Source organism: Dipodomys spectabilis, unplaced genomic scaffold, assembly GCF_019054845.1.
Source record: "Dipodomys spectabilis isolate Male_0828 unplaced genomic scaffold, ASM1905484v1 ptg000039l, whole genome shotgun sequence".
NCBI lineage: Eukaryota > Metazoa > Chordata > Mammalia > Rodentia > Heteromyidae > Dipodomys > Dipodomys spectabilis.
Genome location: NW_024870716.1, coordinates 3,623,224 through 3,651,059, shown reverse-complemented (window position 1 = coordinate 3,651,059; position 27,836 = coordinate 3,623,224). Strand labels below are relative to the sequence as shown.

The 27,836-nt window shown below is 37.8% G+C and overlaps 1 protein-coding gene across 1 annotated transcript in view; it reads left to right on the top strand.

Annotated features, from left to right (window-relative positions):
• The window catches only part of Arid2 (AT-rich interaction domain 2), a 157,888-nt gene that overhangs the window by 101,302 nt on the left and 28,750 nt on the right, over positions 1-27,836 (top strand). Inside the window, exons 7-15 of the mRNA XM_042677548.1 lie at positions 12,641-12,707; positions 12,805-13,055; positions 13,380-13,476; positions 13,564-13,773; positions 14,750-14,917; positions 19,358-19,439; positions 21,357-21,491; positions 22,102-22,298; positions 23,472-26,338. Of these exons, the coding sequence (XP_042533482.1) occupies positions 12,641-12,707; positions 12,805-13,055; positions 13,380-13,476; positions 13,564-13,773; positions 14,750-14,917; positions 19,358-19,439; positions 21,357-21,491; positions 22,102-22,298; positions 23,472-26,338 (4,074 nt within the window). The remainder of the gene's footprint in view (positions 1-12,640; positions 12,708-12,804; positions 13,056-13,379; positions 13,477-13,563; positions 13,774-14,749; positions 14,918-19,357; positions 19,440-21,356; positions 21,492-22,101; positions 22,299-23,471; positions 26,339-27,836) is intronic.

Here is a 27,836-nt window from a genome sequence, read left to right as displayed (position 1 = left end):
CAGGAACAGCACCCAGGCCCTGAATTCAAGCCTTGCAACCTAAAATACAAAACAAAAAAAAACCAAAAAAAAAAACTAAAACAAACTAAAAAAATATTTTTTTAAAGCATACCACATTAATCTTTTTTTTTTTTTTAATGTAATGGGGTTTTAAATTTCAGGGCCTGTGCTTGCTAGGCTGACGTTATACTGAGCCATGCCTTCAGTCCTGTTTTTCACTAATTATTTTTAGGATAGGGTTTTGCTTCCAAACTGGATGCTTGCCAGAACACTATCTGTCTACTTTCGGCTTCCTGTCATTACTAGGATTACCAGCTTGTGCCACTGAGTGTAGCTCCATGGAGACAGTCTTTCAGACTTCACTGCCTAGGCTGGCTTGGCACTGGAATCCTCCCAATCTCAGCCTTTCATACAGTCTGGGATGACAGGCAGGCACTACTGTACGATCCCATGGGTTGAAAAGAGGATCTCATACACATCTCTGCCTGGGTTGGCTTGGAACTGTGATCCTCCTGTTCTCAGCCTCCCAAATATATTTGGGATTATAGGAATGGGCCACTGGTGCCCAGTTGAAATTTTTTTTTCATTATACTAAATGAAATTTGTATCCCACAGGGCCTAGTCCAACAGGAGTATAATTGACTAAGATTATTATGATTCTTTTCTGATAATGTCTGATTAAAATTACCCAAGAAATAGCATTAAATGCCTTCATTTTAGAAAAAAGTGGTTTGAGCTGTTTTACTTCATCATTCGTCTTTTAAAGTAATTTTCCCCATTAATTCTTTTATTTACCAAATATGTACTGAGCAGCTGCTGTGTGCTAAAACTTTTCCAAACACTGGATAAACAATATCCCCATGTTTTATTGGATTTCCTTTCTACTGCAGTAAGACAGAGTAAAATTAAATAATGTAATTTGAGAATTTCGTGAGTACTTTTGAGAAGATAAAACAGGGTAATGTGATAGTTATAAGACACATTTATGAATCAAGTTTTCTCTCATGTGGACCTGAATGTAAAAGGGGAGTTGTTTTGGTGGGGGGGAGGGGTGGATGAGAGGATGATTAGATGAAGGGAAGAAAGTGATGGAAGAACATTATATTCAAGCTTGGAAATAGAGTAATGCAACCCATTAAAATTTGTTTTAAAAAATCTGGGGGTGATGATGAGGGATTTAGAGCAAGAAGAGGGGCATAAATGACTGCTGGGCGTATGCTATCATTAGATCATGTGACCAATGAATATATATATATAAAATTTTTTGTTGGTCCTGGGGCTTGAACTCTGGGCCTGGGCACTGTCCCTGGGCTCTTCAGCTCAAGGCGAGCGCTCTACCACTTGAGCCACAGCGCCACTTTATATATATATATATATATATATATTATTGTAAAGAGACTGTACAAAGGGTAAAGGCTTTTCTGTAGGCAATTGCTGATGTCTTTTTGGTAGAGTTAAATGATGATAAAGGGATGACTATTAAAGAATAAGCCCCCTTGTGGTTGGGGTAAGTCTAGTGAGAGATACGCACCAAAAAAACTATGTTTTTTGTGGCAGGATTCTGGTAAGCTAAAGGAAAAGTAGGGGATCTGCATGCGTGCATGTGCGTGCGTGCGTGCATGCATACACACCTACCCTGATTTAGATATAAACATTCTGATTAATGTCCCAAAACATATTAGTCATATTTTTGTATTAAAACTATGGTCCATGGGCTGGGAAGGTGGCTCAGTGGTAGAGCGCTTGCCGTGCATGCCTGAGGCCCTGGGTTCGATTCCTCAGTACCACATAAGCAAAAAGCCGAAAGTGGCGCTTTGGCTCAAGTGGTAGAGCGCTAGCCCTGAGCTGAAGAGCTGAGGGACAGCGCCCAGGCCCAGAGTTCAGGCCCCACAACCGGACCCAAAAACAAAACAAAACAAAAAAAAAACTATGGTTCAAAATGTTTACTTTCTGAGTCTTTTCAGTAAACATGTTACTAAGTTCTCCCCATACATGGAAAAGTACACATAAGTGTTCACAGAATGGAAACACCAATGTAATAATTGTCCAAATGAGGGACAAACATTACTAGTGCCCTCCTCACACTCTCTTTGAATTTCTTCTTGTTTCACTGCTTTACCTGTTAGCTTTCCTTCTCCATGCTACCTCTGTCTCTTGTGAAGAATTGTGCCACTTTTTGCAAGTATTTGTACTTTGTTTATCCCTGTTATATATGACTTTATTGTAACTTCCTATTTGTCTTTAAATTCAGAAGGCATTAAGTATCTAGTTATTCCCAGTTTGGAAACAAGTAATTCTGCTATGAAGGATTTTATATGTGTACTGAAGTAAATGCATTTCTGTTGGGTGATAGACCTAGGAGTGTAATTGCTAAATGATAAGAGACATATATGTTCAATATTAGTAGATACTGCCAAACAGGTTTCAAAGTGCTTATACAATCTCTCAACAACAGTTTATCAGTGTGTGAGTTGTTCACAGTTGCCAGTGTTTTGTAAGGCATTCCAGTGGATACATAGTGTTCCTGTACCTTGTTTTTTTTTCCCTAGTGAATTATTACAAAGTAAAAATTGCCTTTGGTTTTTTGATACATTCCTTTGGTCTTGCTTATATTTTGCCTTTTTTAAAAAATAATTTGTGTTATTGATTTGTAATCATGTGTTATTTGATAAAAATACTGTGGGTGTGTGTACGCATATACATGTGTGTACCTATATTGGGGCTTGAGTTAGGGCCTCATGCTCTCAGCTTGGTGTTTTGCTCACTGCCGGCCTTCTCACTTGCTGGTTAATAGGAGATTAGAGTTTTTCAGATTGTGTTCCTGGGTAATCCTCAGATTTCAGCCTTCTGAGTAACTAGGATTGTCAGTTTGAGCCAGTAGTGCCTGCCAATATAAATTCTTTTAAAGACATGTGTATTGTTTCTGTGGCTTTTAATTTTCTAAGGGTTTCTTTTGAGGAATATAATTTCTTAATCTTAATGTAGTCCAGCATATTAGTCTTTATGTTAACCTTTTTTTTTAATGTCATGTTTACAAAGTCTTATTTACTTCAATGTCAAAGGTATATTGTGTTTTTTTCTTTTACCTTTCATATTTAGCTGTACAATTGTCTGGAATTATTTTGTGTGTGATGCAAGGTAGGAATTACAACTTGCTTTCTTCTCATGTGGCTCCCAGTTAAACCTTCATTATTTGTTGAAAAAGTTTTTGTAACTTACAGTTTTGTCATAACTTTGCTGCTCTTACCTTATGGATCTGTCATCTGTCACATTGGTCAATTTGCCCATAAAATACCAGACTAACTAGAGAAAACACTTCTTGTTATTTATAGCCAGTTGCTAAAGGTATTCTCTATTTTTGTATCTCCCTATAATTTAAACCCTTGGAAAGTAGGCCTTTAAATCTAAGTTGTGGGTTGGGATGTAGCTCTGTGGCAAAGCGCTTGCTTAGAAAGTGCACTATCCTGGGTTTGATTCCCCAGTCTCTCCCCCCCCACCCCCTTACAACCCCCCCCCCCAAAAAAGAAAAAAGACACATGAAGAAATCTCTTGTTCCCATTCCCATTCTTTCTATAGTATACCACATCTATAACTAGTTCTTTCAGGGGGCTTTTTCTTTGGAAACATAGTGCAGTTATCTTTATTTTTAGACATTCAATTTATAGATTATAAGTTGTTTTCTTAGATTAATTTAATTCTGAAATTCCGAGGTTTAACTTTATTTTACCCTCTATGTCTCTTTCACTGTCTTTTATTTTATCTCTGACTTTTTTTTTTTTCATTTCCAGTTGTGTTTCATATGCCATTTGACCTGTTTATTGTTTGTTTGTTTGGTTTTGGTTTTTTTGTTGTTGGTGGTGGTGGTTGTGGGGCTTGAACTCTGGGCCTGGGCACTGTCCCTCAGCTCTTCAGCTCAAGGCTAGTGCTCTACCACTTGAGTACAGCGCCACTTCCGGTTTTCTGAGTCATTTATTGGAGATAAGAGTCTCACAGACTTTGCTTCCTGGGCTGGCTTTGAACTGTGATCCGTAGATCTCATCCTCCTGAGTAGCTAGGCTTTACAGGTGTGAGCCATCAGCGCCTGACTGTTTATTATATTTCTATGTTACTGACCATCATTTAGTTTCCAGGAATTCTTTTGGCTGTTTTCAAAATTTGTCCTTTGGTGTCCTCTTTTATGCTTTTAGTATTTTTGAATACAAACTAAATATGTTTTGTATTTTAGAGTACCTTAATAAATTAATATGGTTTAAGTTGTGTGTAAATGAAATAGGTGAGTATAAAATGTAAATATAGGGCTGGAAAGGTGGCTCAGTGGTAGAGTGCTTGCCTCGCATTCATGAGGCCCTGGGTTCGATTCCTCAGTACCACATAAGCAGAAAAATCCGGAAGTGTGCTGTGGCTCCAGTTGTAGAGCACTAGTCTTGAGCTGAAGAGCTGAGGGACAGGGTCCAGGCCCAGAGTTCAGGCCCCATGACCGGCAAATAAAAAAAAAAAGTAAATACAAATACAATGTATAAATTAAATACTCAGCCTAATAATTCCAGTTGCCTAAAGCTTTTGCAGCTAGCTAATTATTTCCTCATAGTTTGATAGTTAAAAGTTTCATCAGACCATTTTCTGTGAGACTTTATATAGATTGGATTAAGAGTTTACTTTTCTACTACCATAATGTGTTTGCCAGTCATTTATAGAAAATACCAGTCTAGAATGGTAATATCAGTTTCCTCATTGATTTTTCTGGTAGTGTAATCAAGCTCATGGAGATTGAGAACAGGTCAGTGGTGAAGAATTTAGGGAATTGTTTTTAACTCAGAATTTAATCAATCCCTTTTCTTTCCTCTTCTGGTTGAATGTCTTAATTTCCCACTTCATGAACTGACATAAGATCCTGTCATCTGTCTTTATCCCGACCTTTCCACCCAAGTCTTTTGTTTATAGAATTATACAATTTCCTTTATTTGTGATAAAGTTTTAATTTATTCAAAATGTATATTTACATATGCATCAATGATTACAGGTGGGAGTTGACAGTATAATCATCAATCATATAAATTCCAGAACATATAAATATGTTGGGCTAAAAAAATGATCCTGGGACTGGGAAGGTGGCTCAGTGGTAGAGCACTTGCCTTGCATGCCTGAGGCCCTGGATTCGATTCCTCAGCACCACATAAGCAAAAAGAAAAAAAGCCAGAAGTGGTGCTGTGGCTCAAGTGGTAGAGCACTAGCCTTGAGCTGAAGAGCTGAGGGACAGCGCCCAGGCCCAGAGTTCAGGCCCCACGACTGGACCCCCCCAAAAAAACAAAAACAAAAAAAAAATAAAATAAATGATCCTCACCAAGCACCAGTGCTTCAAGCCTGTAGTCCTACCTATTCAAAAGGCTGAGATATTAGACTTGAGGTTTAAAGCCAGCCTGGGGAAAAAAAGTCCCCAGATTCCTTTTTTTCTTTTGTCAGTTGTGGGGCTTGAACTCAGGGCATGAGGGCTGTCCCTGAGCTCAGCTCAAGGCCAGTGCTCTACCACTTGGGCCACAGCACCACTTCTGGTTTTCTGGTGGTTAATTGTAGATAAGAATCTCATGGACTTTTCTGTCCAGGCTGGCTTTGAACCGTGATTCTCAGATCTCAGCCTCCTGAGTAGCTAGGATTACAGGTGTGAGCCACTGGCACCCACGGAAACTCTTTTATCTCAAATTAACTACCAAAAGTTTAAAGTGGAGTTGTTGCTCTAGTGGTAGTGTACCAGCCTTGAGAAAAAAAAGCCAAATGATAACACAAGGTTTAAGGTACAATACAACGCAATACATTACAACACTGTATAGCAATCCTCTTTGCTAAATGTTTTTCTATTCATTAATTTCTACACTTTTTGTATCTCTCTCCACCCTAGTACTAACCAAGCCTGTATCCACTATGCATAGTAGAGATGGGGTGCTTTCGGGTGTTGTGGTTGTATACTTAGGTACGTTCTGTTTATCATATTATTTTGAGTTTAATTGTGCTTTTTCACCTTACTGAGCTGGTGTTTTTGTTTTTTTTTGTGCTGGCCATGGAACTTTTAACTTGGCCTGGGCCTGTCTCTGAGCTTCTTTTCCTTAAGGCTAGTGCTGTAGCACTTGAGCCACAGTTCTATTTCCTTTTTTTTTTTTTTTCTTCGTAGTTTATTAGAGATAAAAGTTTTCTGGACTTTCCTGCCTGGGCTGGTTTTAAACTGCAATCCTCAGATCTCAGCCTCCAGAGTAGCTAGGATTATAGGTATGAGTCACAGCACCCAGCTGAGTAGTGTTTTAGTGGTTGGCTTTTTCTCATATGTACATTGTCATACATATGTTTAAGACCATACAATTCTCTCTTTGGTTTAAATTTATACTGCCAACTTTCATTACAACTTACATTGCAACTTTCATTACAACTTATTTTAAAATAGTATCTAATTTCCATTACATTTCTTAAAAGTAAATTGCTTGATTTCCAAAAGTACTGAATTTAGTTGCATTTTTTCTATGAATTTTATGGTATTTACAGAGAATATACATTATAATTTAACTTTTTGAAAGGTTTTCAACCTTTAATTTGTGGTTCAGTATTGGTAAGACTATGTATGTATTTGAAAAGTAGGAATTCTGAAGTTTGAGTAGCAGTTTTTACGTGTCAGTCATTCACTGTGTTAATAATTTTACATCAGTACTGCCACTTGTGTAGAATGTTATATTAGTGCCCATTCTGATTTTGAATATGACTTCTTATAGGTCTATAAAAATTTAATATTTTGAAGCTTATTTCATTACTCAGATATATTTCTTATGTCTAATCTGATAAACTGATTATGAAGTGTCTTTACTTGCTTTTTTTTCATACTATTTGTTAAAGATGTCATGTAGTTGTCTCTTGCTTTCCTTTTTCCTACAGAGGCAATTTCTGCTTTTGAATCATTATGTTTTACTGGATACATTTTATGAAAATAATGATGTGGCTGAGTTGGCTGCTCAGCTCAAATTTTCCTAAAAAATTTGATTTCCTCCTTTTGAACAAGACTTTTATGCACATAAAATTATACTTTTCATGCATATAAAAGTTTTCAGCTCGCCAGGTGCCATTGGCTCATGCTTTATAGTCCTAGCTACTCAGGAGGCTGAACTCTGAGGATAACGGTTCAAAGCCAGCCCAGACAGAAAAGTCCCCGTGAGACATTTCTCTCCAGTTAGTCACTCCAAAAAAAAAAATCCTCAAAACAACAGAAATGGAGCTGTGGCTCAAAGTGTTAGAGCATTAGCTTTGATCAAGAAGAGCTCAGGGACAGCACCCAGGCCGAGTTCAATCCACATGACCAAAAAAAAAAAAAGTTTTCAGCACATTAACCATAACATCTCATTCTTCACATTTACTGGCAAGTAATCAACTTTGTTATTCTATCTGAAATGCTTTATGTGATTGCTTTAAAAATGTACCCCATATTATTGATTTTCAATTTTATTGTAATGTATCTTATTGTGATTTTTATTGATTGTCTACCTGGGGATTATTTATTATCTTCTTGAATCCTATGGCTTGATATTTTACATGAAATTTGAAAGTATTTGGCAATTATTTATTCAAAGGTTTTTATTTCTCTCTTATTTTTACTATACTCATACATATATTAGATCATAATATTACTGATAAGGTCACTGATGCTCTCTGTTCATTGTTACTGAATCTTTTGATTTATGTGTACATTATTATGCACCATTTTTTGTTATGCTTTCATCTTCAGTTAAGCCAATCTTGACCTGTTTTTTCAGTTCAGGTCATATTTTAGTTCAAAATTTTTTTAACCTTTCCTGGTTATGTTCACATTTTTTTAATGTTTTTTTTTTTAACTAGCATACATTAGTTGTACAAGGTGCTGGTTTGTTGTGACATTTCCATACATAGCACAATGTACCTTGATCAGGCTCACCCCTTCTCCCTCCCTTCTACAACAATTTGAACAGGTTTTATTACTCTATATTCCTTTTTCCAAAGGCCTACATTGACAGTGTTCCTTATTCTTCCTCTCTGTTTGCTCCTCCTCCTAGTAAAATGCCTCACACACACCATCAGAGTAGCTTTCTCAAGTATTTTTCTCTGATTCTCCAACCCCCTCAACACCATTCCTTGGCATTCCTTAGACTATCTTCATAACACATTTGTAATGTATTTGAGATTATTCACCATCATTCTTTACCCCCACCCCTCCCTTTCTTCTCCAAACTGTCCATAAATAATGGGGTTCTCTCTCTGTCTACACACACACACACACACACGCACGCACACACACACACACACACACACACACACACACACACACACACACACACACACACACACACACACACACTGTTCTCTAGGTGTGACTTTACAAATGAGCAAAAAAATGTGCTTTTTAAAAAAGTATTTTTTAGGGCAGGGCACTGGTGGCTCGCTCTTGTAATCCTAGCTACTCAGGGGGCTGAGATCTGAGGATCACGGTTCAAAGCCAGCCTGGGCAGGAAAGTCCGTGAGACTTTTATCTCCAGTTAACCACCAGAAAACTGGAAGTGGTGCTGTGGCTCAAGTGCTACAGTGCTCACCTTGAGCCGAAGAGTTCAGGGATATCGCCTAGAGTTCAAGCCCCACAACCACCACCAACAACAAAAAATTAAAATCCTTAAGTAGTTGTACAAAGGGGTTTCAATTCAACAAATCAGTTTAGAACTAACCACATTTTGATCATATGTGGCTTTTTGAGCTTGGCTTATTTTGAGCAACTAATCTCCAGTTTTATTCATTTTCTAGCAAATAATAAAATTTCATTTTTCATTTTAGCTGTGTAATATTCCAATGAAAATAAATATGTGTGTAAAGATAGTTTTCTTTACCTCTTGATTGTTGAACATCTCAGCTGTTTGCACAGTTTAGATATTGTGACCAGAAGAGTGCTGCAATAAACACAGGTGTGCAGGTGTCTTTCTTCTATATTCTTTCTTTTGCTTATAGGCTCAGTCGTGCTATCATAAAGTAGATCTATTTTAAGTTTTTTGAGGAATTTCCATCCTGCTTTCTTTTTTTTTTGGGTCCGGTCGTGGGGCCTGAACTCTGGGCCTGGGCGCTGTCCCTCAGCTCTTCAGCTCAAGGCTAGCGTTCTACCACTTGAGCCACAGTGCCACTTCCGGCTTTTTTCTTATGTGGTGCTGAGGAATTGAACCCAAGACCTTGAGCATGCAAGGCAAGTGCTGTACCACTGAGCCACCTTCCCAGCCCCTTCCATCCTGCTTTCTATAGTGATTGTACTAGTTTTCCATTCCTACCAACAGTGTATATGGAAGGTTTCTTTTTTCCCCACACTGTCAGCATTTGTGTGTGTGTGTGTGTGTGTGTGTGTGTGTGTGTGTGTGTGTGTGTGTGTGTGTGTGTGTTGGGGGAGAGTATTTTTTACTTTTGTTTTTGCTTTTTCAAAATCAAGTATCCGCCTTTTTCCCACTCGCCAAGAACCTTGAACTTTTCTTTGGGAGACTCTTAGTTGTTTTGTGGATCCTCATAGTTGATTATGGCTTTGTTATGAGAATTTGTGTTTGTTTTATGTCATTGTAAGAAAATGCTGGGCTAACACAGTAGTAAAGTTCTTGTCAGCATAGTGTAGCCTTGGATGTTTCTTTCCAGAAACAAAGGGAGAAAGGGAAAAGATAAAAGGAATGAAGAAAGAAACAAAATCCCTAGGGTAATTGATTTGTAAAGAAAAAGGGCTGCCGGGTGCCGGTGGCTCACGCCTGTAATCCTAGCTACTCAGGAGGCTGAGATCTGAAGATTGCAGTTCAAAGCCATCCCGGGAAGGAAAGTCCGTGAAACTCTTATCTCCAATAAGCCACTAGAAAACCGTAAGTGGCACTGTAGCAAGTGGTAGAGCGCTCGCCCTGAGCTGAAGAGCTGAGGGACAGCACTCAGGCCCAGAGTTCAAGCCCCACGACCGACCAAAAAAAAAAGAAAGAAAGAAAAAGGGTGTTTTGGCTCACATTGGCAAGCCTTTCAGTCACCATTGAGTGCTCTGTTGCTTTGGGCCTGAGGTGAGGCGCTATGTGCTAGCAGGCGTACATGGTGGAGAAGAGCCGCTCAGCTCATGGCCTCGAAACAAAAAGGACGAGGAAGAGACCAGAGTACCACACTCCCCTTCCTACAAAGTCCTACCTTTTGATACTTCTTCCAGTGCACCACAAACCTTAACAAATGGAGGCATTAAAGAATCAGGCAATAGCACATATAGGAATGGCATGTGGGGATTTCTATTGAATTAACTGGATGTGTGTGTGTGTTTCTGTTTCCTGGGAATTGTTCTGCTGTGGTCCCTTTAGTATTTGTCTCCACTTTTGTGCCAGGCATTGTGGAGTTAGCCAGTAAAGATGTGTGGTTTAGTACTCAGATAGAATCAGTCCCTCTAGATTTTTGGAGCTGTCTCTACATAGCCCCCTCATTTATTAAAGATTTGCTCAAAATTCTTCCTTCAACTTGGGTGATCCTGATCAAGTTCCTCATCTTAGCAGCTGCTAATGCTGTCTAAATCTCTCTTCTTAGTCTAGTAATAAGTGTGTAAGTGGAAATTGGGGAAATTGCTTTAGGTTACTTATTTTTCTCTTGTTTCAGTAATTGCAGTGTGTTTTGTTTTGTTTTGTTTTAATGTACTGATGGTAGAGCCTTTCTAGGCAAGTTCTCTACAACTTGTGTTATGCCCCTCATCTTTTTTGTATTTTGGTTTTGCCATTTTGTTTTTGACAGAGGTTCTTACTAACTTCGCCAGGGTTGGTCTTGAACCTACAATTTTCCTGCTTCTACCATCTGAGTAGCTAGGATTAGTATTGTAAATCAAGAGTCCTAGCTTAAATCAACTTTAATAGACAACTACATGTTGCTCAATCTCTGAAAATAAATTGTCCTAACATATAAATTTATAGTAAGTAGATTATATCAGTACCATCACTGCATCATGGTCTGAACGAGTCTCCTCAAACCGTTAACTTCACATTTATTTTTATCTCATGAGACATTTTATAAATGTTTTACTTGTTCAATATTTGTTTTAATCACATTTGCCCTCCCCCCTTTTTTGTGCCCATCTTGGGTCTTGAACTTACAGCCCTTCTGGGCACTGTCATGAGCAGTTTTGTGCTCAAGGCTAGCACTGTGCCACTGGACAGCTCCACTTCTGGCTTTTTGGTGGTTCATTGGAGATAAGAGTCTCATGGACTTCTGTTCCAGCTGGCTTCAAACTGCAGTTCTCAAACCTCAGCCTCCTAAGTAGCTAAGATTCTAGGCTTGAGCCACTGGCACTTTGCTTCTCATATAGTTTTTCTGCTCATCTTTTTGCCATTTTGTATTTGAAATTTGATATTTTCTTGCTGCTCTGTCAGTTCACTAATTATGTGTTAATTTTTATGTAATCAGTTATTAAACCCATCCATTGATTTCTTCAGTAGTTGTTTTTAAGTTCCAATATTGTTAGTAGTTTTCATTTCTGTGGGCCAAAATTCTCAGTCTTTGGTTTTTTCAAACTTACTAGGTATGGTCATTTCAATTCCTGTTATATTTATTACTTGACTTCCCTGTGTTTTCTTTTTTCTTGGATACTGAGCCCTGTTTTGTTCATGTACCTTGTTCTTTAAAAGTATAATTTATCGTTGGTTTTATATGTGTGAAATGATTCCTTTGGTGGTCTTTTTAAGCCTGTGAATATCTTTTGAACTAATGATTTTAAATGCTAAAACACTTTGATTCTAAAAATCAGTTCTTCTGAAAGAGATATATCATGGCGTTGGAATAAAAAAGCAAAATGATATTTTCTATGTTTCGTTGTTAGTATTTAAGTTGCAGGTTAGCAGCATAGTAAACCTTTATTTTGTGTGAGGTATATATATATCAAGATAAAAGAATTTGGTTTTTAATCTGAAAAGGATTATTAAACATGGATGGACTTTGACTTATCTCTTTCCTTTTATGGGCCAAAAAACAGCTTATAGACTAGTGTAAAATACCTAAAAGAATTGCTTTATTAAATTTTACCACTTACATTGTCTCGTGAATGTCTATGATTAGGAATATTGTGGTAATGTACATTTGTTGATGAAATTCATACCTTCTACAATTTCCTGGTATTGATCTGCATAAATACTATTTCTAGCTATTTTACCATACCTATAGAAAGGAAGATCATTGTTCTTCATGTAAGTGATAATGTCACAGGTACTGCTAATATTACTGTTTTTGGCTGCTTACTCCTCAGACCTGAAGAGAATGCTAAAGAAATACTTGATTTCAGTTAAAATTTAATGATCATGAAGCTATACATTTTTTCCCATCCAAATTCATACAAGTTCCCATTTCTTTTAGAGGCCTTAGAGTGTCTTCTTGCCTCCAAGTTATGAGGCCCTGGGAAAAAATGCCCACACAAAACAGCTTGCATAAAAGTCTGCAACTATAGGAAGTCATACTTTTGTACCAAATTCTAGTACTTATGCTTTCTTTTTCTTTAACATAGTGTAAGATTCAATACTAAGGATAATACATATGTGACAATACATATATGACACTTTCTGCAATAATAGAACAGCTTCAAATCATTGGCATTTAGTGTAATACTTTCTCATTACAGTTTTGGAAAGACATTGTTGATGATACTGAAGTACGTGACCTCATTTCTGACAGAAACAAATCTCATGGTAAGTCCAGGAAAGTAAAGTTATTATGTAGTTATAAAACAGCAGTAATATTAAATGAAATGTCAATTTAAGTGAAATGTGTGTTTTTTTGTTGTAGAAGGTACATCAGGAGAGTGGATTTGGGAATCTTTATTTCATCCCCCTCGAAAGCTGGGCATTAATGATATTGAAGGACAGCGGGTACTTCAGATTGCAGTGATTTTGCGAAATCTTTCCTTTGAGGAGGGAAATGTTAAGCTCTTGGCAGCTAATCGTACCTGTCTTCGTTTCCTGTTACTTTCTGCACATAGTCATTTTATTTCTTTAAGGCAATTAGGCCTTGACACATTAGGAAATATCGCAGCTGAGGTAAGCATGTAACAGTACTTTAAAATACTTTTTATACTTGTCAACATTTACTTTAAAATTTTAGGTGATAGCCTTCTAATATAGTTATCCATATCTACTGGGTTTTAAATGACTATGCATATTTCTTTCTAAGGGTGGTGGTATAAAGTATCACACCTTTGTGTTGAGAAATATTTAAAATGATGTTTCAAAGGTAGCTTGACTAATCTCACAGTAATTACAGTTTAAAAGTAATACAACATTGTCTTGTTTACTTGTTTGAATTTTAAAATACACAACTTTAGAAGGAGCTATTATCTCAACTTTAATGCTCTTTTTTTCTAGCTTTTATTGGACCCTGTTGATTTCAAAACTACACACCTGATGTTTCATACTGTCACAAAATGTCTAATGTCAAGGGATAGATTTTTAAAAATGAGGGGTGAGTGCTCTTTTAAGTTTTTCATTGTCTGAAGTGAACAAAGTTTCACAGTTTGTTAAGAAAAACACATATATGTATGCTTTTCAGGCATGGAAATTTTGGGGAATCTTTGCAAGGCAGAAGATAATGGTGTTTTAATTTGTGAGTATGTGGATCAAGATTCATACAGAGAGATCATTTGTCATCTCACTTTACCTGACGTGCTGCTTGTAATCTCAACGCTCGAGGTGCTATACATGCTCACTGAAATGGGAGATGTTGCTTGCACAAAAATTGCAAAAGTAGAAAAGAGCATAGGTAAGATAAGACAAAAATATTGTATATTCTTTCTAGAGTAGACATCTAATGCGGTGTTATAAGAAACTCCAGATATTTGGGATGTTTTGCTTAATTTTAAGAAGTCATTTCCCCCTCAGATTTGTTTGTATTATTCTTTATGATTGTTTTTGATGAGTAAGAAACGTCTGTCATGCAGCCAGCAGGATTAGCTGTATCTGACATTAAGTTTTTGCTTTCAAATGCATGCCTGTCATTCTTCAACAACAAGCTGAGTGAACAAGCTTCATTAAGTTCTACTGAGGTGCTGGTGAATTCACATCTGTAAAGGTTGTTAGTATAAACATACATAATAAAGTGTGTCATTTTAGCATTTAACTCAGATTATTAAAGTCCCAGTTAGTATAAATTTATCTTGCAAACCTGTTATTTTTGAGAAAGTAAAATGTCACTTTCCAGCCAGGTACAGTGGCTCAGGCCAGTAATTCTAGCTGCTTGGAAAGCTAAAACTGAAAGGATCATGGTTTGAGGCCAGTTAGGGAAGAGAACTTCTCAAGACCCAGTGTTAACAAAGAGTTGGACATGGTAAGGCATACCTGTTACATGAGAATTCTGACATAGGCAGATTTTGTCTAGATACCTAGGTGGCAGGAAGCCAGACCCTATCTCAAAAATAATCATCAAAATATCACGGTGGAGGCCTGGCTCAGTGATGAGTGTCTAGCTAGCAGGCATAAGGACCCAAGTTCAAATCCTAATATCCCATCAAAACAGAAAAGTTACTGATACCTCATTCTCACTTCAGAACTACTAAATCAGTTTTCAGAAATTGGAGCTTAAAGTCGTTTTTCGGAGATTCAGGTAATTCCTTTGTACATTGATTTATGGCCTGACAGTTGAAGCAGTGTTCTTTGTAAAATGTATTCTCCAGAGTTGATGCTGTTTTGTAGTATTACTGATTAATATCTATTGGTTTTTTTTTTTTTACTTACTTTAGACATGTTAGTATGTCTGGTTTCTATGGATATTCAGATGTTTGGCCCTGATGCACTAGCTGCAGTAAAACTCGTCGAACATCCAAGTTCCAATCATCAAGTTTTATCTGACATTAGGCCACAAGCTATAGAGCAAGTCCAAACCCAGACCCATGTAGCATCTGCCCCAGGTGAGTGTTTTTACAAATTCCTTTCAGTTTTAATGTATTCTAATTTTTATGTGTTCTTTAAAATAGTGTAAGAGTAAATGCTAAGGGTAAATATAGTACAAAGAAGTGATATTTTATAAGAGAGTAGGCAAGAGAGGAATTTGGCTATATAGTTTCTTAGATATTTTACAGTCCAGGAGTAGCCAGATCAATGTGAGCACAAAGGGAGAACAACATAATAGAGAAATCAAGTTGGGAAGAATTTACAGAATTGTGAGGGATTTGGTATTATTCACCCTTATGGGAACAATAAGTACACTAAAGGGCTTATTATTAGTGATTTGGTCATGGGAAATTGACATATGGGAATAGCTTAATCATATATTACCTTATTATTCTATCACGTGATGATTAGGATACATAATCCTCATCACCCCTAAGTCTTTGTTCTAACATAATCAGCCTGGGAGCCAGACACATGTGCATACATGCACAAAGTGCATCTTCAGACACGTAGGCCTACATATGCTCATTTCCTTGGCTCAATTCTGTTTAACGCAAATAAATAATTATAGTGAAGATCTGTTAAATAACCAGCCTTCTCTTCAGTCCTTGGACTTCTTTTTCCCTCATTTCTGTAATACCATTTTTACATGTCAGCACACTTAGCCCTTTTGTAGAATCTTTTCCTATCGTTTGTCCTAACTGAAGCAATTCATCTTTCACTTCACTTGCCTTTCTACTTCCTGCCCTTTTTACCTTGTACTATCCCTAAGACACTTTTCTTATATTTTTGGATGGAAGATGATAGTTTTCTAATTTGATCTTCCCTATCATTTTTCAGTTAATTAGTATGAAAGTTGTATAGAATTTTGTTCTACTTCTTCACTTATACCTTATTAGCATCTGAACTCATTCTCTTTAACTTCCTTTTCCTTGGAACAAATGCTAACTTCTTATGAATCTGTGCTAAAAAGTCTTTTGCATCCTTGTTCTCTTATTTTAAATCTCTTTACTTGCTTCTTCCTTCCAGCTACAAATACATTGAGGTATTTCTTATCCTCCCTCACTATCCCAGACCAACAATCTCATTGTCCTTAATTTTTACTAAATTCACCAAATCTTCTCAGTCCTCCTAAAAATGATCATCACTACAATTGCCAGTGCCAATAAGTTGACTTAGATTCATATCTTGCCACCTATCTGTTTTCAAATTCAATCATGGTTCTACATCCTTTATTCCCAATTCATAGTACTAAAATTATGTATTCTATTTATACAAAATAAGTAATATATATCACATACTTCATTGATTTCCATTCTCTTAAGCATTTGGTAATGTATCATATGTGTACTTAACCTGTACAAATTTACCTGACAACTGAATAAAATGTAGAAAATGGATAATTTTGATTGCCAGTAGACTGAGCTTTTTCCTATGGCAGTAAATGCTAAACATCAAATGTATAAGCTGGGCATGGTAGTACATGACTATAATCCCAGCACTTGGGATGCTGAGGCAGGATAATCGTAAAATTTAAGGCCAACCCGGGCTGCATAGTGAGACCCTGTCTCCAAAGCAAAACAAAAAAGCAAATGTTTAATAAACTTCAGCAAGAGTACTATTGATTTGACAAAGAAATGAGATAAAGCATGCTGTCAATTAAATGGATGATGGGGTGGGGGGAGTAGGAATATATTTTTATCCTGAAAGAAGTTGAAGATTAATAGAGGGTAAAAGAGCAGTCTGACAAAGAGCTGGTTTTGTCACCAAATAACTGAACCGTAATGGGCCATTTGATGGATATTTATGTGTGATTTTGATCGGAGCTACTATTGTGCTTTATAATTAACCTTAAGTCTTAATCTTAACAGTGCTTTTGACTTTCGTAAATGAACCTACTCTTCCAATTGGGCCCTCGTTTGGAAAAAAGGGCAAATTAAACATTGAGAGTTTATCGCTTATTCAGTTGTATGGTAGTTCATTGACAGAGATGGAAACAGACCTCTAGAGACTTAAAATACTTAATTTTTTACCTGGAGAGGGTTCTTTATTATTTATTTTTACTGCGAATGACATAGTTTAATTATTTGATTATTCTTTGTAGTTTGACTTTTTCCCTCACTACTAGTAGGGTTATATTTAGACTTTGCCCTTCTTCTCATCATTAGGAAAGCTTTTCACTTACCTCGTTTAAACTTGGCATTTAGCTTCATCGTAATTTAAAGAGCTGCATGCAATGTATATATTTTGAAACTGACTTTTTAAAACAAAAAACAAAGTACTTTGAATGTTTTTTATACTCATTGGAATCTTGAAACCATCTTCGATTAAAAAAATACATGTGGGATTTAATGCAGCTGAGTGATAGAGCACAAAGATAAGCATGCACAAGAACCTGAAGCAATCCTCGGCAAGCCCCATCTCCTATACACAAATGCTGTACCATCAGAAATCTTGTAACATCCCCTTTTCTCATTGCACGCATTCCTGTGTCCTTATAGAATTTTATCTGATTTGGCAGCCTTATATTTGTTAATATGTCAATGCTGTTTTGGTATAAAATATTTTAAAGTTTCTTCAATTAATTTCTTATTCTGTGAAGTTTTAATGGTTTAAAATTTTATTTTGTTATTATAGGCTTGAGTTAATAGTACATCATAAAATAGTAAATGTTACAAATTTTTGTAATTAATTATTAAGGCAAAAGTATTAGAAGTCTGTATCTTAATGAAATAGATGAGGCTACTTCCTCCCTAATTCTGTGGAATCCATTAATCCAGTGTATCTTTGAATGAATGCTACTCTGATGGTTTCAGTGAAATTGTACTGTGTATTGATTCTACCCCTTTTCTTTCTCTATAAATATGAGTTGAGAAACTTAGCTTATATCAGCAAATAGATGAGAATAAAATTTGTAATTCATTGAACTCCTTCAAAACTATCCCCAAAAGTATTAAACTTAATTTTTGTGATTATCTAACAAGTAGTTCTTCACTCTTTTTTTGGGGGGGAGGGGTCTGAACGCTGGGCCTGAGCGCTGTCCCTCAGCTCAGAGGTAGGCTAGCGCTCTACCACTTGAACCACAGTGCCACTTCCAGCTTTTTTCTTTTTGCTTATGTGGTGCTGAGAAATCAAACCCAGGGCCTCATGCATGCAAGGCAAGCGGTCTACCACTGAGCCACCTTCCCAGCCCTCTTCACTCTTTTTTTGTTAAAGAATAATCAAGTACCTGGCTTGTTACAAGTATCTATCTTTAGATAGATTTGATTTAAGTTTCTGGAAAATATGTCAAAAATGTATTAAGATATGACTGTAAATTATGTGTACTACTCCTTTAGTTAGTGGCACCTGTGTAACTGGAGACAGATGCTAGAGGTTTTAGCACAGTGCCTCTGAAGCCCAAGAGGCTTAGATAAAACAGATTTCTAGTCTCAATACTAGATTGCCAGTAGGTGGAAAGACCTGAGAATTTTCATTTCTGACAGTTTCTCATGAGATGCTATGCTGCAGATCTGGAGATAACACTTTAAGGACTGCTGGGTTAGGAAATTGGAATATTGTTCAGTATATTTTTACCAAATTGCATTACACTGTTTTTCACAATTATAAAGTTATTTGTGTTAATGTGTTCCAAGGAGTGTTGTGTTGTTTTTTTTTTTCTGTCAGTCGTGGGACTTGAACTCTGGGCTTGGATGCTGGCCCTGAGCTCTTCAGCTCAAGGCGAGCGCTCTACCATTGGGCCACAGTGTCACTTCTGGTTTTCTGGTGGTTTATTGGACATAAGAGTCTCATAGACTTTACTGCCAGGGCTGGCTTTGAACTATGATCCTCAGATCTCAGCCTCCTGAGTAGCTAGGATTACAGGCATGAATCACCGGTGCCCAGCTAGTATTGTACTTTGTATGTCAATTTTGGCACTGCAGAATTTATCTCGTACAATATATAAAGAATAATCTCCCACAGAACCTAACTGATTTTGTTTTTTAAAGAGAAAAGGTTTTTGGGGGGTTTTGATGCTAGGGTTTTAACCTAGGTTCTCACATATGCTAAACATGCACTGTACCACTGAGTTATGCTCCAGTTCCCTATGCAACAGAATCATTTCTATTCCTACTTCACAGAAGAAGTAAGGAAGATAGTATTTGTAATGTATTCAGTCAGTCTCTAGCCCATGGGGAAAGCTGTCCATATTATTGGCTAAGTCACACATAATATTGTTATTATTTGAATGGCTTTGAGGTTATACACAATAACAAGTACCTAAGATGGTACCTGATATATTAAGTGCTCTGTTACGTATTTGTTTCTTTCTGAAATTTGTGTATCTCCATCTGTTTATATACCTTTTTAAAAGGTATTCATTATGAATATTAATTGGTTCAGTGTCCAGGAATTAAATGCAGCATACATTTACTGAAGTGTTTGAAATGATGTAGCTAATGTATTTTTTTCTTTAGCTTCCAGAGCAGTTGTAGCACAGCATGTTGCTCCACCTCCAGGAATAGTGGAAATAGATAGTGAGAAGTTTGCTTGTCAGTGGTAAGTGGCTTATTTCTATTAAGGCTGTATCCTTGGGAAGAATAAAGCAAAAGAAACAACAAAAAATGTATTCAGCAGTGATCCTGAATGTTTTATTATGGATTTCCTTTTAGTATAGAATATCATTTATATCAAAATGGCAATATAAAAATAATTTCACCTATGTTTTGGCATAATTTGAATGAAAATATCCAGATTTTTAGAACTAAAGTCACCTGGATAGCAAGTCATTTGGTCACATCATTTAGTTTCTTTTCGGAATAACATTTGTGTTTTAAAAAAAATTATCTTTGACTACAGAAACTTTTTTGTTTGATTGCAAAGTTTGTTCTTTTAAAATTAATATTTGTTAAAACAGCATTGGACTGACTTTAAGAAAACAAGGCTGTATTGTTAAAATGTCTTTTCCATCTAAAGCAAAAATTTCATTTCTTTTAAATGTTTTTAATTTTTGAGGCAGAGTCTTGCATAAAAGCCTAGGCTACCTCAAACCTGCAGTCCTTCTGCTTTAGCCTCCCAAGGGCAGAGATTATAGGTAGCTGCTACAATTCCTAGCTTAGAGAACAATCTTTTTGCCTTCATAGTTGCGAAGGACAAGGGGAAATGAGTCAAAATGATAGAATAGCAAGTGTCTATCTTGAAATGGGCAACTTTACAGTATTTTCTGTTATTTTTCTGAAAAAAAAAAATAGAGAGGAGGTGATTTCACTTTATCATGGTTACTTGCCTAAATGTTATATATGAAGTAATTCCTTAGAAAATGGACAGATAATAGTATAAAAACATTTTTAATGAAATCTAACTGTAGCAATTTCCTTTCCTTTATCCCCTTTCTCTCATTCTCTAACATTATTTGTCACCCATTCCATATTCCTGCCACTTCCATATTTTTGGTGCTTTTCATGTCTTTGTTTCTATGATAGTTTTGTCTACACTTTTCTCCTTTGCTTATATCAGGTGTATGGTTATCTCTATTTGCTTTTTCCTTACCTCTGTTTTTTACATAGTAACAACCCTTTGTTCTTGAGCAATCTTTTATAATAATATTGGGAAATGTCACCTTCTATACTGCAACCACAGTGATGTTTTTCACATCTTTTCTTTTTGAAATCTTGGTACAGAGAAGATGATGCAAGTTGGAAAGAACATACACCACAACCACAGTAAAACATGTGTTTAGGATAGTAGATACCTTCTTCCAGATTCCATGTGCACATTTCTGCAGAAGGAGAGGGGGAAGAGAATTCTTTTATAAGTCTTTTATTATAATTTTCATTTGATTAGCGAAGTTGGTTGATGCATATTAGTTTTAGAAAGACCTACAAGGAAAAGGTGACCACAACTCCTGACTTAGAGATGAAAGTCACTAGAAGTTTCAATTTGTAATGTAATGAAGTAGCAATAGTAGTGTTTGAAATGAGTGAATAGGAATGTACAACATGGAAATTATCACTGATTTAGGGAGTAGTTGGAAAGTTTTGGTTATGTTTTCTTATGAAGGAATTGGTTTCAAGAGTCAAGCAAAGTTTATCCTTAGTCTAGTTGTTTTCACTCTTTTCTTAGCAAATGGTTTTTAATCACATTTTGATTTGTTCTATTTAAGACCCAACTAGCTATTCACTAAACAAAACTTACTTATAAGACATTTGTTGCTAGCAACTCAAACCTGCTCTTGATGGGATATGACTGAGTTTTTATGTTTATTCTTAGTGATACTTCACTCAATAAGTATGATAAAGTAGTTTTTTATTTCATTTATCTAAAACCAGCATTTATTTACTACTAACATGAAGAAGGGAAGCATTTTTTAGTCAATATAATCATTAGCTTTATGGCACATGATCTTCAAATAGTTTTAGTATATTTAAATATGACTGCTATTGTATAATTTACAGATTTACCTTTCTCATCTTTTAGGCTAAATGCTCACTTTGAAGTAAATCCAGATTGTTCTGTCTCTCGAGCAGAAATGTATTCTGAATACCTCTCAACTTGTAGTAAATTAGCTCGTGGTGGAATCCTCACATCAACTGGATTTTACAAATGTCTTAGGTAGGATGTATAGTTCTTAAAATAAAACTCATTTACATCACTTACAATACCTCTTTGGCCTTTAGAGAAAGCACCAAGTATCTTTCTATTTTCAAATAACTCTACTATTTGAAATTTCATATGAAGAGACTGTAGTATGGAAGTTTTAAAAAAAAAAGCAGTCTCACAAATCACATTTGGAGTTTCTATTGAAGTACAAGTTTTATCACAGTAAGAAAAGGAAGAAATCAAGTTTTCTTTTCTTCCTCCTACCTAGCATCTCATGTTGAAGTCATTGCTTCTTTTTCATTGTGAATAATAGTGAATAATTAATACTGTGTCTTCAAATCAAGGCCTTTTGATGTTTTGCTAAGTTCATAAAATTGGTATTTGTAGTTAGTTACAAATGGGATGAAATTGCTTTAAACTCAACAACATTGTTAATCAATTTTTTAAATTGGAGATTTAATCTTCTATGTTTATTTCTCATTTATATAATATGACTTTATAAATGATACTAATTCATACATAGGTAGCAGGAAACACAGAGCCATAGTTCATGTAGACGTTAGAACCTGTGGTTTTTGCGAGGATGCTTGTTGTAACTAACTCAGTTTGTATCACTTTACAGAACAGTCTTTCCAAATCATTCAGTGAAGAGAGTGGAGGATTCCAGTAACAATGGGCAGGCACATATTCACGTGGTAGGCGTGAAACGGAGGGCTATCCCACTTCCCATCCAGATGTACTATCAGCAGCAGCCAATTTCTACTCCTGTCGTTCGTGTGGATTCGGTTCCTGATTTATCTCCAACTCCTTCACCTGCGGGTATTCATTTTTAATGTTTTGGAGTTTTGTCGTTAGTTTGTACCTGCTTTTGTCATTACTGGGGTTTGAACTCAAGACCTTATGCTTTTTGCTGATTATTTTTGGTGGTGGAGTCTCTTGGACAACTCTGCTCGGGCTCACTTTGAAGTCACCCAGATCTTAGTAGTCTCCTGAGTAGCTAAGATTACAGGTGTGTGCCCAGGCCCAGGTTCCTTTTTTTTTTTTTTTAAATAAGTTTTTTTTTTTTTTTTGGGGGGGGGTCTGCTCATGGGGCCTGAACTCTGGGCCTGGGCGCTGTCCCTCAGCTCTTCAGCTCAAGGCTAGCACTCTACCACTTGAGCCACAGCACCACTTCTGGCTTTTTTCTTTTTGCTTATGTGGTGCTGAGGAATTGAACCCATGGCTTCAGGCATGCAAGGCAAGTGCTCTACCACTGAGCCACCTTCCCAGCCCCTAAAATAAGTTTTTTATTGTGAAAATACTGTACAGAAGGGTTACAGTTACATGAGCAAGGTAATGAGTACATTTCTTATCAAGCATTGTTGCCTCCCCCTTTGTTTTTCCCCTACCATCCCTTGCCTTCCACCTCCACGACTACACTCCTCCCCTTCCTTTTTTTTTTTTTTTGAGATAGTGTCTTACTGTATACTCAGCCCAGGCTACCTTTTCTGATCCTTCTGGTTCAACCTCCTTAGTCTGAAATTCCAGGCCTGTGCCACTGTGCCTGGCTTTTAGAAATGTGTATTGATTATTATGAGTGTAATAATTAAACCCAATGAACTGTTAGGAATATCTAAAATGTGTAACTTTGCCCTGTTTTTTCTATAGCATTTTCTTTTCTTTCTTTTTTTTTTTTTTTTATTTTGTGGGGGGGTGGGTCCGGTCGTGGGCCTAGCGCTGTCCCTCAGCTCTTCAGCTCAAGGCTAGCGCTCTACCACTTGAGCCACAGCACCACTTCCAGCTTTTTTTTCCTGCTTATGTGGTGCTGAGGAATCGAACCCAGGGCCTCATGCATGCAAGGCAAGCACTCTACCACTGAGCCACCTTCCCAGCCCCTATAGCATTTTTTGTTTTATTGTTCTAATTATGCTTCAGTGTGTTAATAAAATCATTGCTACATGGAGCTTTTCAGTCATTTCACTTGGAATTTTGACTTTTTCCCCATATTCACAGGACTCCCTCATGGATCACAAACTGTAGGAAATCATTTTCAGCGGGCTCCAGTTCCCAACCAATCTTCAAGTTTGACGGCGACACAAATGTCTTTTCCAGTACAAGGTGTTCATACTGTGGCGCAGACTGTTTCCAGAATTCCACCAAATCCTTCAGTTCATGCACACCAGCAGCAAAATGCTCCAGTGACTGTCATTCAGAATAAAGCTCCAATTCCTTGTGAGGTTGTTAAGGCGACAGTAATCCAGAATTCTATACCCCAGACAGCAGTTCCTGTGAGCATTGCTGTCGGAGGAGGACCTGTGCAGAGTTCTGTGGTTCAGAATCACAGTACTGGGCCACAACCTGTCACAGTTATGAATTCTCAGACATTGCTTCACCATCCACCTGTAATTCCACAACCATCTTCATTACACACAGTGGTGCCAGGGCAGATTCCTTCAGGCACTCCTGTTACAGTAATTCAGCAAACTGTCCCACAGAGTCATATATTTGGCAGAGTACAGAACATACCAGCATGTACATCTACAGTTTCACAAGGTCAACAGTTAATCACCACATCACCACAGCCTGTGCAGCCGTCATCTCAGCAGGCATCAGCTGGTAGCCAGCCGCAAGACACTGTTATCATAGCACCCCCACAGTACGTAACAACTTCTGCCTCCAATATTGTCTCTGCAACTTCTGTACAGAATTTTCAGGTAGCTACAGGGCAAATGGTTACTATTGCTGGTGTTCCCAGTCCACAACCGTCAAGGGTAGGATTCCAGAACATTGCACCAAAACCCCTCCCTTCCCAACAAGTTCCATCCACAGTGGTACAGCAGCCCATTCAACAGCCACAGCAGCCAACCCAACAAAGTGTAGTGATCGTGAGTCAGCCAGCTCAACAAGGTCAAACGTACGCACCAGCCATTCACCAAATAGTTCTTGCTAACCCAGCAGCCCTGCCCGCTGGCCAGACAGTTCAGTTAACTGGACAACCAAACATAACTCCCTCTTCTTCCCCGTCGCCTGTCCCAGCTACGAATAACCAAGTCCCTACTGCCATGCCATCTTCATCCACTCCTCAGTCGCAGGGCCCACCTCCTACCGTCAGTCAAATGCTATCTGTGAAAAGACAGCAGCAGCAGCAGCATTCACCAGCACCACCACCCCAGCAGGTCCAGGTCCAAGTTCAGCAGCCACCACAAGTACAAATGCAAGTGCAGCCTCAGCAAACAAATGCTGGAGTTGGTCAGCCTGCTTCTGGTGAGTCGAGTTTGATAAAGCAGCTGCTGCTTCCAAAGCGTGGCCCTTCCACCCCGGGTGGTAAGCTGATTCTCCCAGCTCCACAGATTCCACCCCCTAATAATGCAAGAGCTCCCAGCCCTCAGGTGGTGTATCAGGTGGCCAACAACCAAGCAGCTGGTTTTGGAGTGCAGGGACAACCTCCAGCTCAGCAGCTATTGGTTGGACAGCAAAACGTGCAGTTGGTCCAAAGTGGAATGCCATCCACAGGGGGAGTGCAGACCGTGCCCATTTCGAACTTACAAATATTGCCAGGCCCACTGATCTCCAATAGCCCAGCAACCATTTTCCAAGGGACTTCTGGCAACCAGGTAACCATAACAGTTGTGCCAAATACAAGTTTTGCAACTGCAACTGTGAGTCAGGGAAATGCAACTCAGCTCATTGCTCCAGCAGGTATTACCGTGAGCGGAACCCAGGCAGGAGTTGGACTTCAGGTGCAAACGCTTCCAGCCACTCAAGCGTCTCCAGCTGGACAATCACAATCATCGTGTACCATTGCTACTCCCCCATTCAAAGGTGATAAAATAATTTGCCAAAAGGAGGAGGAGGCAAAGGAAGCAACAGGTTTACACGTTCACGAACGTAAAATCGAAGTCATGGAGAACCCGTCATGCCGACGAGGAGCCGCAAACACCAGCAATGGGGACACAAAAGAAAGTGAAATGCAGGTGGGAAGCCTTTTAAATGGGAAAAAGTACAGTGACTCAAGTCTACCTCCTTCAAACTCAGGGAAAACTCAAAGTGAGACCAGTCAGTGCTCACTAATCAGTAATGGGCCATCATTAGAACTAGGTGAGAATGGAGCATCTGGAAAACAGAATTTGGAACAAATGGACATGCAGGATATCAAAAGCGATTTGAAAAAACCCCTTGTTAATGGAATCTGTGATTTTGATAAAGGAGATGGTTCTCATTTAAGCAAAAACATTCCAAATCACAAAACTTCCAATCATGTAGGAAATGGTGAGATCTCTCCAACGGAGTCACAAGGAACTTTAGATGCCACTCAGCAAGATACTGCCAAAGGTGATCAACTAGAAAGAATTTCTAATGGACCTGTATTGACTTTGGCTGGTTCACCATCTCTGAGCAGTATACAGGAAGCTTCAAGTGTGGCCGCACAGCAATTTAGTGGTACTGATTTGCCTAATGGACCTCTAGCTTCAAGTTTGAATTCAGATGTGCCTCAGCAACGCCCAAGTGTAGTTGTTTCACCACATTCTACAACCTCTGTTATACAGGGGCATCAAATCATAGCAGTTCCCCACTCAGGATCAAGAGTGCCCCATTCGGCCCCATCGTCTGATGTGCGGTCTACAAATGGCACCGCAGAATGCAAAACTGCAAAGAGGCCAGCAGAGGAGAACGATAGGGAAACAGTCACAGGAATTCCAAATAAAGTGGGAGTGAGAATTGTTACAATCAGTGACCCCAACAACGCCAGCTGTAGTGCAACCATGGTTGCTGTGCCAGCAGGAGCAGATCCGAGCACTGTAGCTAAAGTAGCAATAGAAAGTGCTGTTCAGCAAAAGCAGCAGCATCCACCACCATACATACAGAATGTGGTCCCACAGGTAAGCCACCCTGCTACCATGTTTCTCTTGCCATAAGATTCTGAGCTGCAAATATGACTGAGCTGTAAATATGGATACATTCTGTTGTTCCCTATCTCACCTTAAAGTTATTGGGTCTGTTTACCGATACTCAGACTTTTCCATTCTTTCTGATTTTATTTATTTATTTATTTATTTATTTATTTATTTATTTATTTGGCCAGTCCTGGGGTTTGAACTCAGAGCCTGGGCACTGTCCCTGAGCTGCTTTTTGCTCAAAGCTAGTGCTCTACCACTTGAGCCACAGCCCCATTTCCACCTTTTTCTGTTTATGTGATGCTAAGGAATCGAACGCAGGACTTCATGCATGCTAGGCAGACACTCTACCACTAAGCCACATTCTGAGCCCCTGATTTTATATTTAACAGTTTTCAGTTGTTAGCTTTATGGTTTAAAAATAATTTCAGTTTTGTTATTTTGTAGGAGTTACTAATTAATGTCCTCTGAATAATTTTAAAAAATATGTCTAAGTCTCATTTTTCAAGGGGACTTCTTTTAACAAGACTTCAGATGGAGATTTCTGGATGTTTTTGTGGCCCTTTTAACGGGCTTTTGAGTGAACTTGATTTAAAAAAAGTATGTTCTTGTTATGTTTATGTATTTAATTAGTTCTTTATCTTTTTTGTTTGTTTGTTTTTCCTCCTAAATTACTAGGGATTGAACCCAGGGCCACAAGCATGCTAGCAAGCACTTCATTTTTTAAAAAAGTGTCACTTATAATTTCAGTTTGTTTTACATTTTCTTAATCTTTTTGCTCTTCTGTCATATTCTGATTTCCCCTTTTTATTTTCTGTTGTCCCATCTGTATGTTCTAGTAGTAAACAAAACTATTTTCTAGGACCCATTCTACTAAATTGGGGATGCAGTAAACTAGTCGAGATTTAAGGACAGAGTCTTACATGCCATTTCCATGGAAATCCTGGGCTCACTTAACAGTTACCAACAACTGTTTAGTGATCACTTCTCTTTGACTCTGTCTGCCAGTTAGATGGTAATGACTACTGCCGACTCTGCTAGCACTCTTCTGGCCTGGGTTGCTTCTTTATGCTTACAGAGATGACAGCAGATGTATGAACTTTTTTGGAATTAGACCCAGTCTTGGTATGGCTGACAGCAAAATGTAAGATGCAAGAACAAAGTGAAGATTCCCTTGCTTCAAATCAGTTTTTGTTTTTTTGTGGTTTGTTTTTGTTTTAACTAGTATTCGTCTGGAGAATAATGGGAATTTTATTTATACGTTCACATTGCATAGATCTATTTTAAGCTGTTGTGCATTGCTTAGTGGGTATTGTGTATATATTAGTAATACTGAGTGTGATTAGAAGAAAATATCCCATCATTTTTACTCAAATTGTTTCACAAGTTGTTTTCACTTAAATAGTTCAGTGTTGAGTACGTAATAGAAAAGTTGATTTTATGCTTTTCGTGTTTCATATCCCCCCCCCCCCCTCGCTTCCCT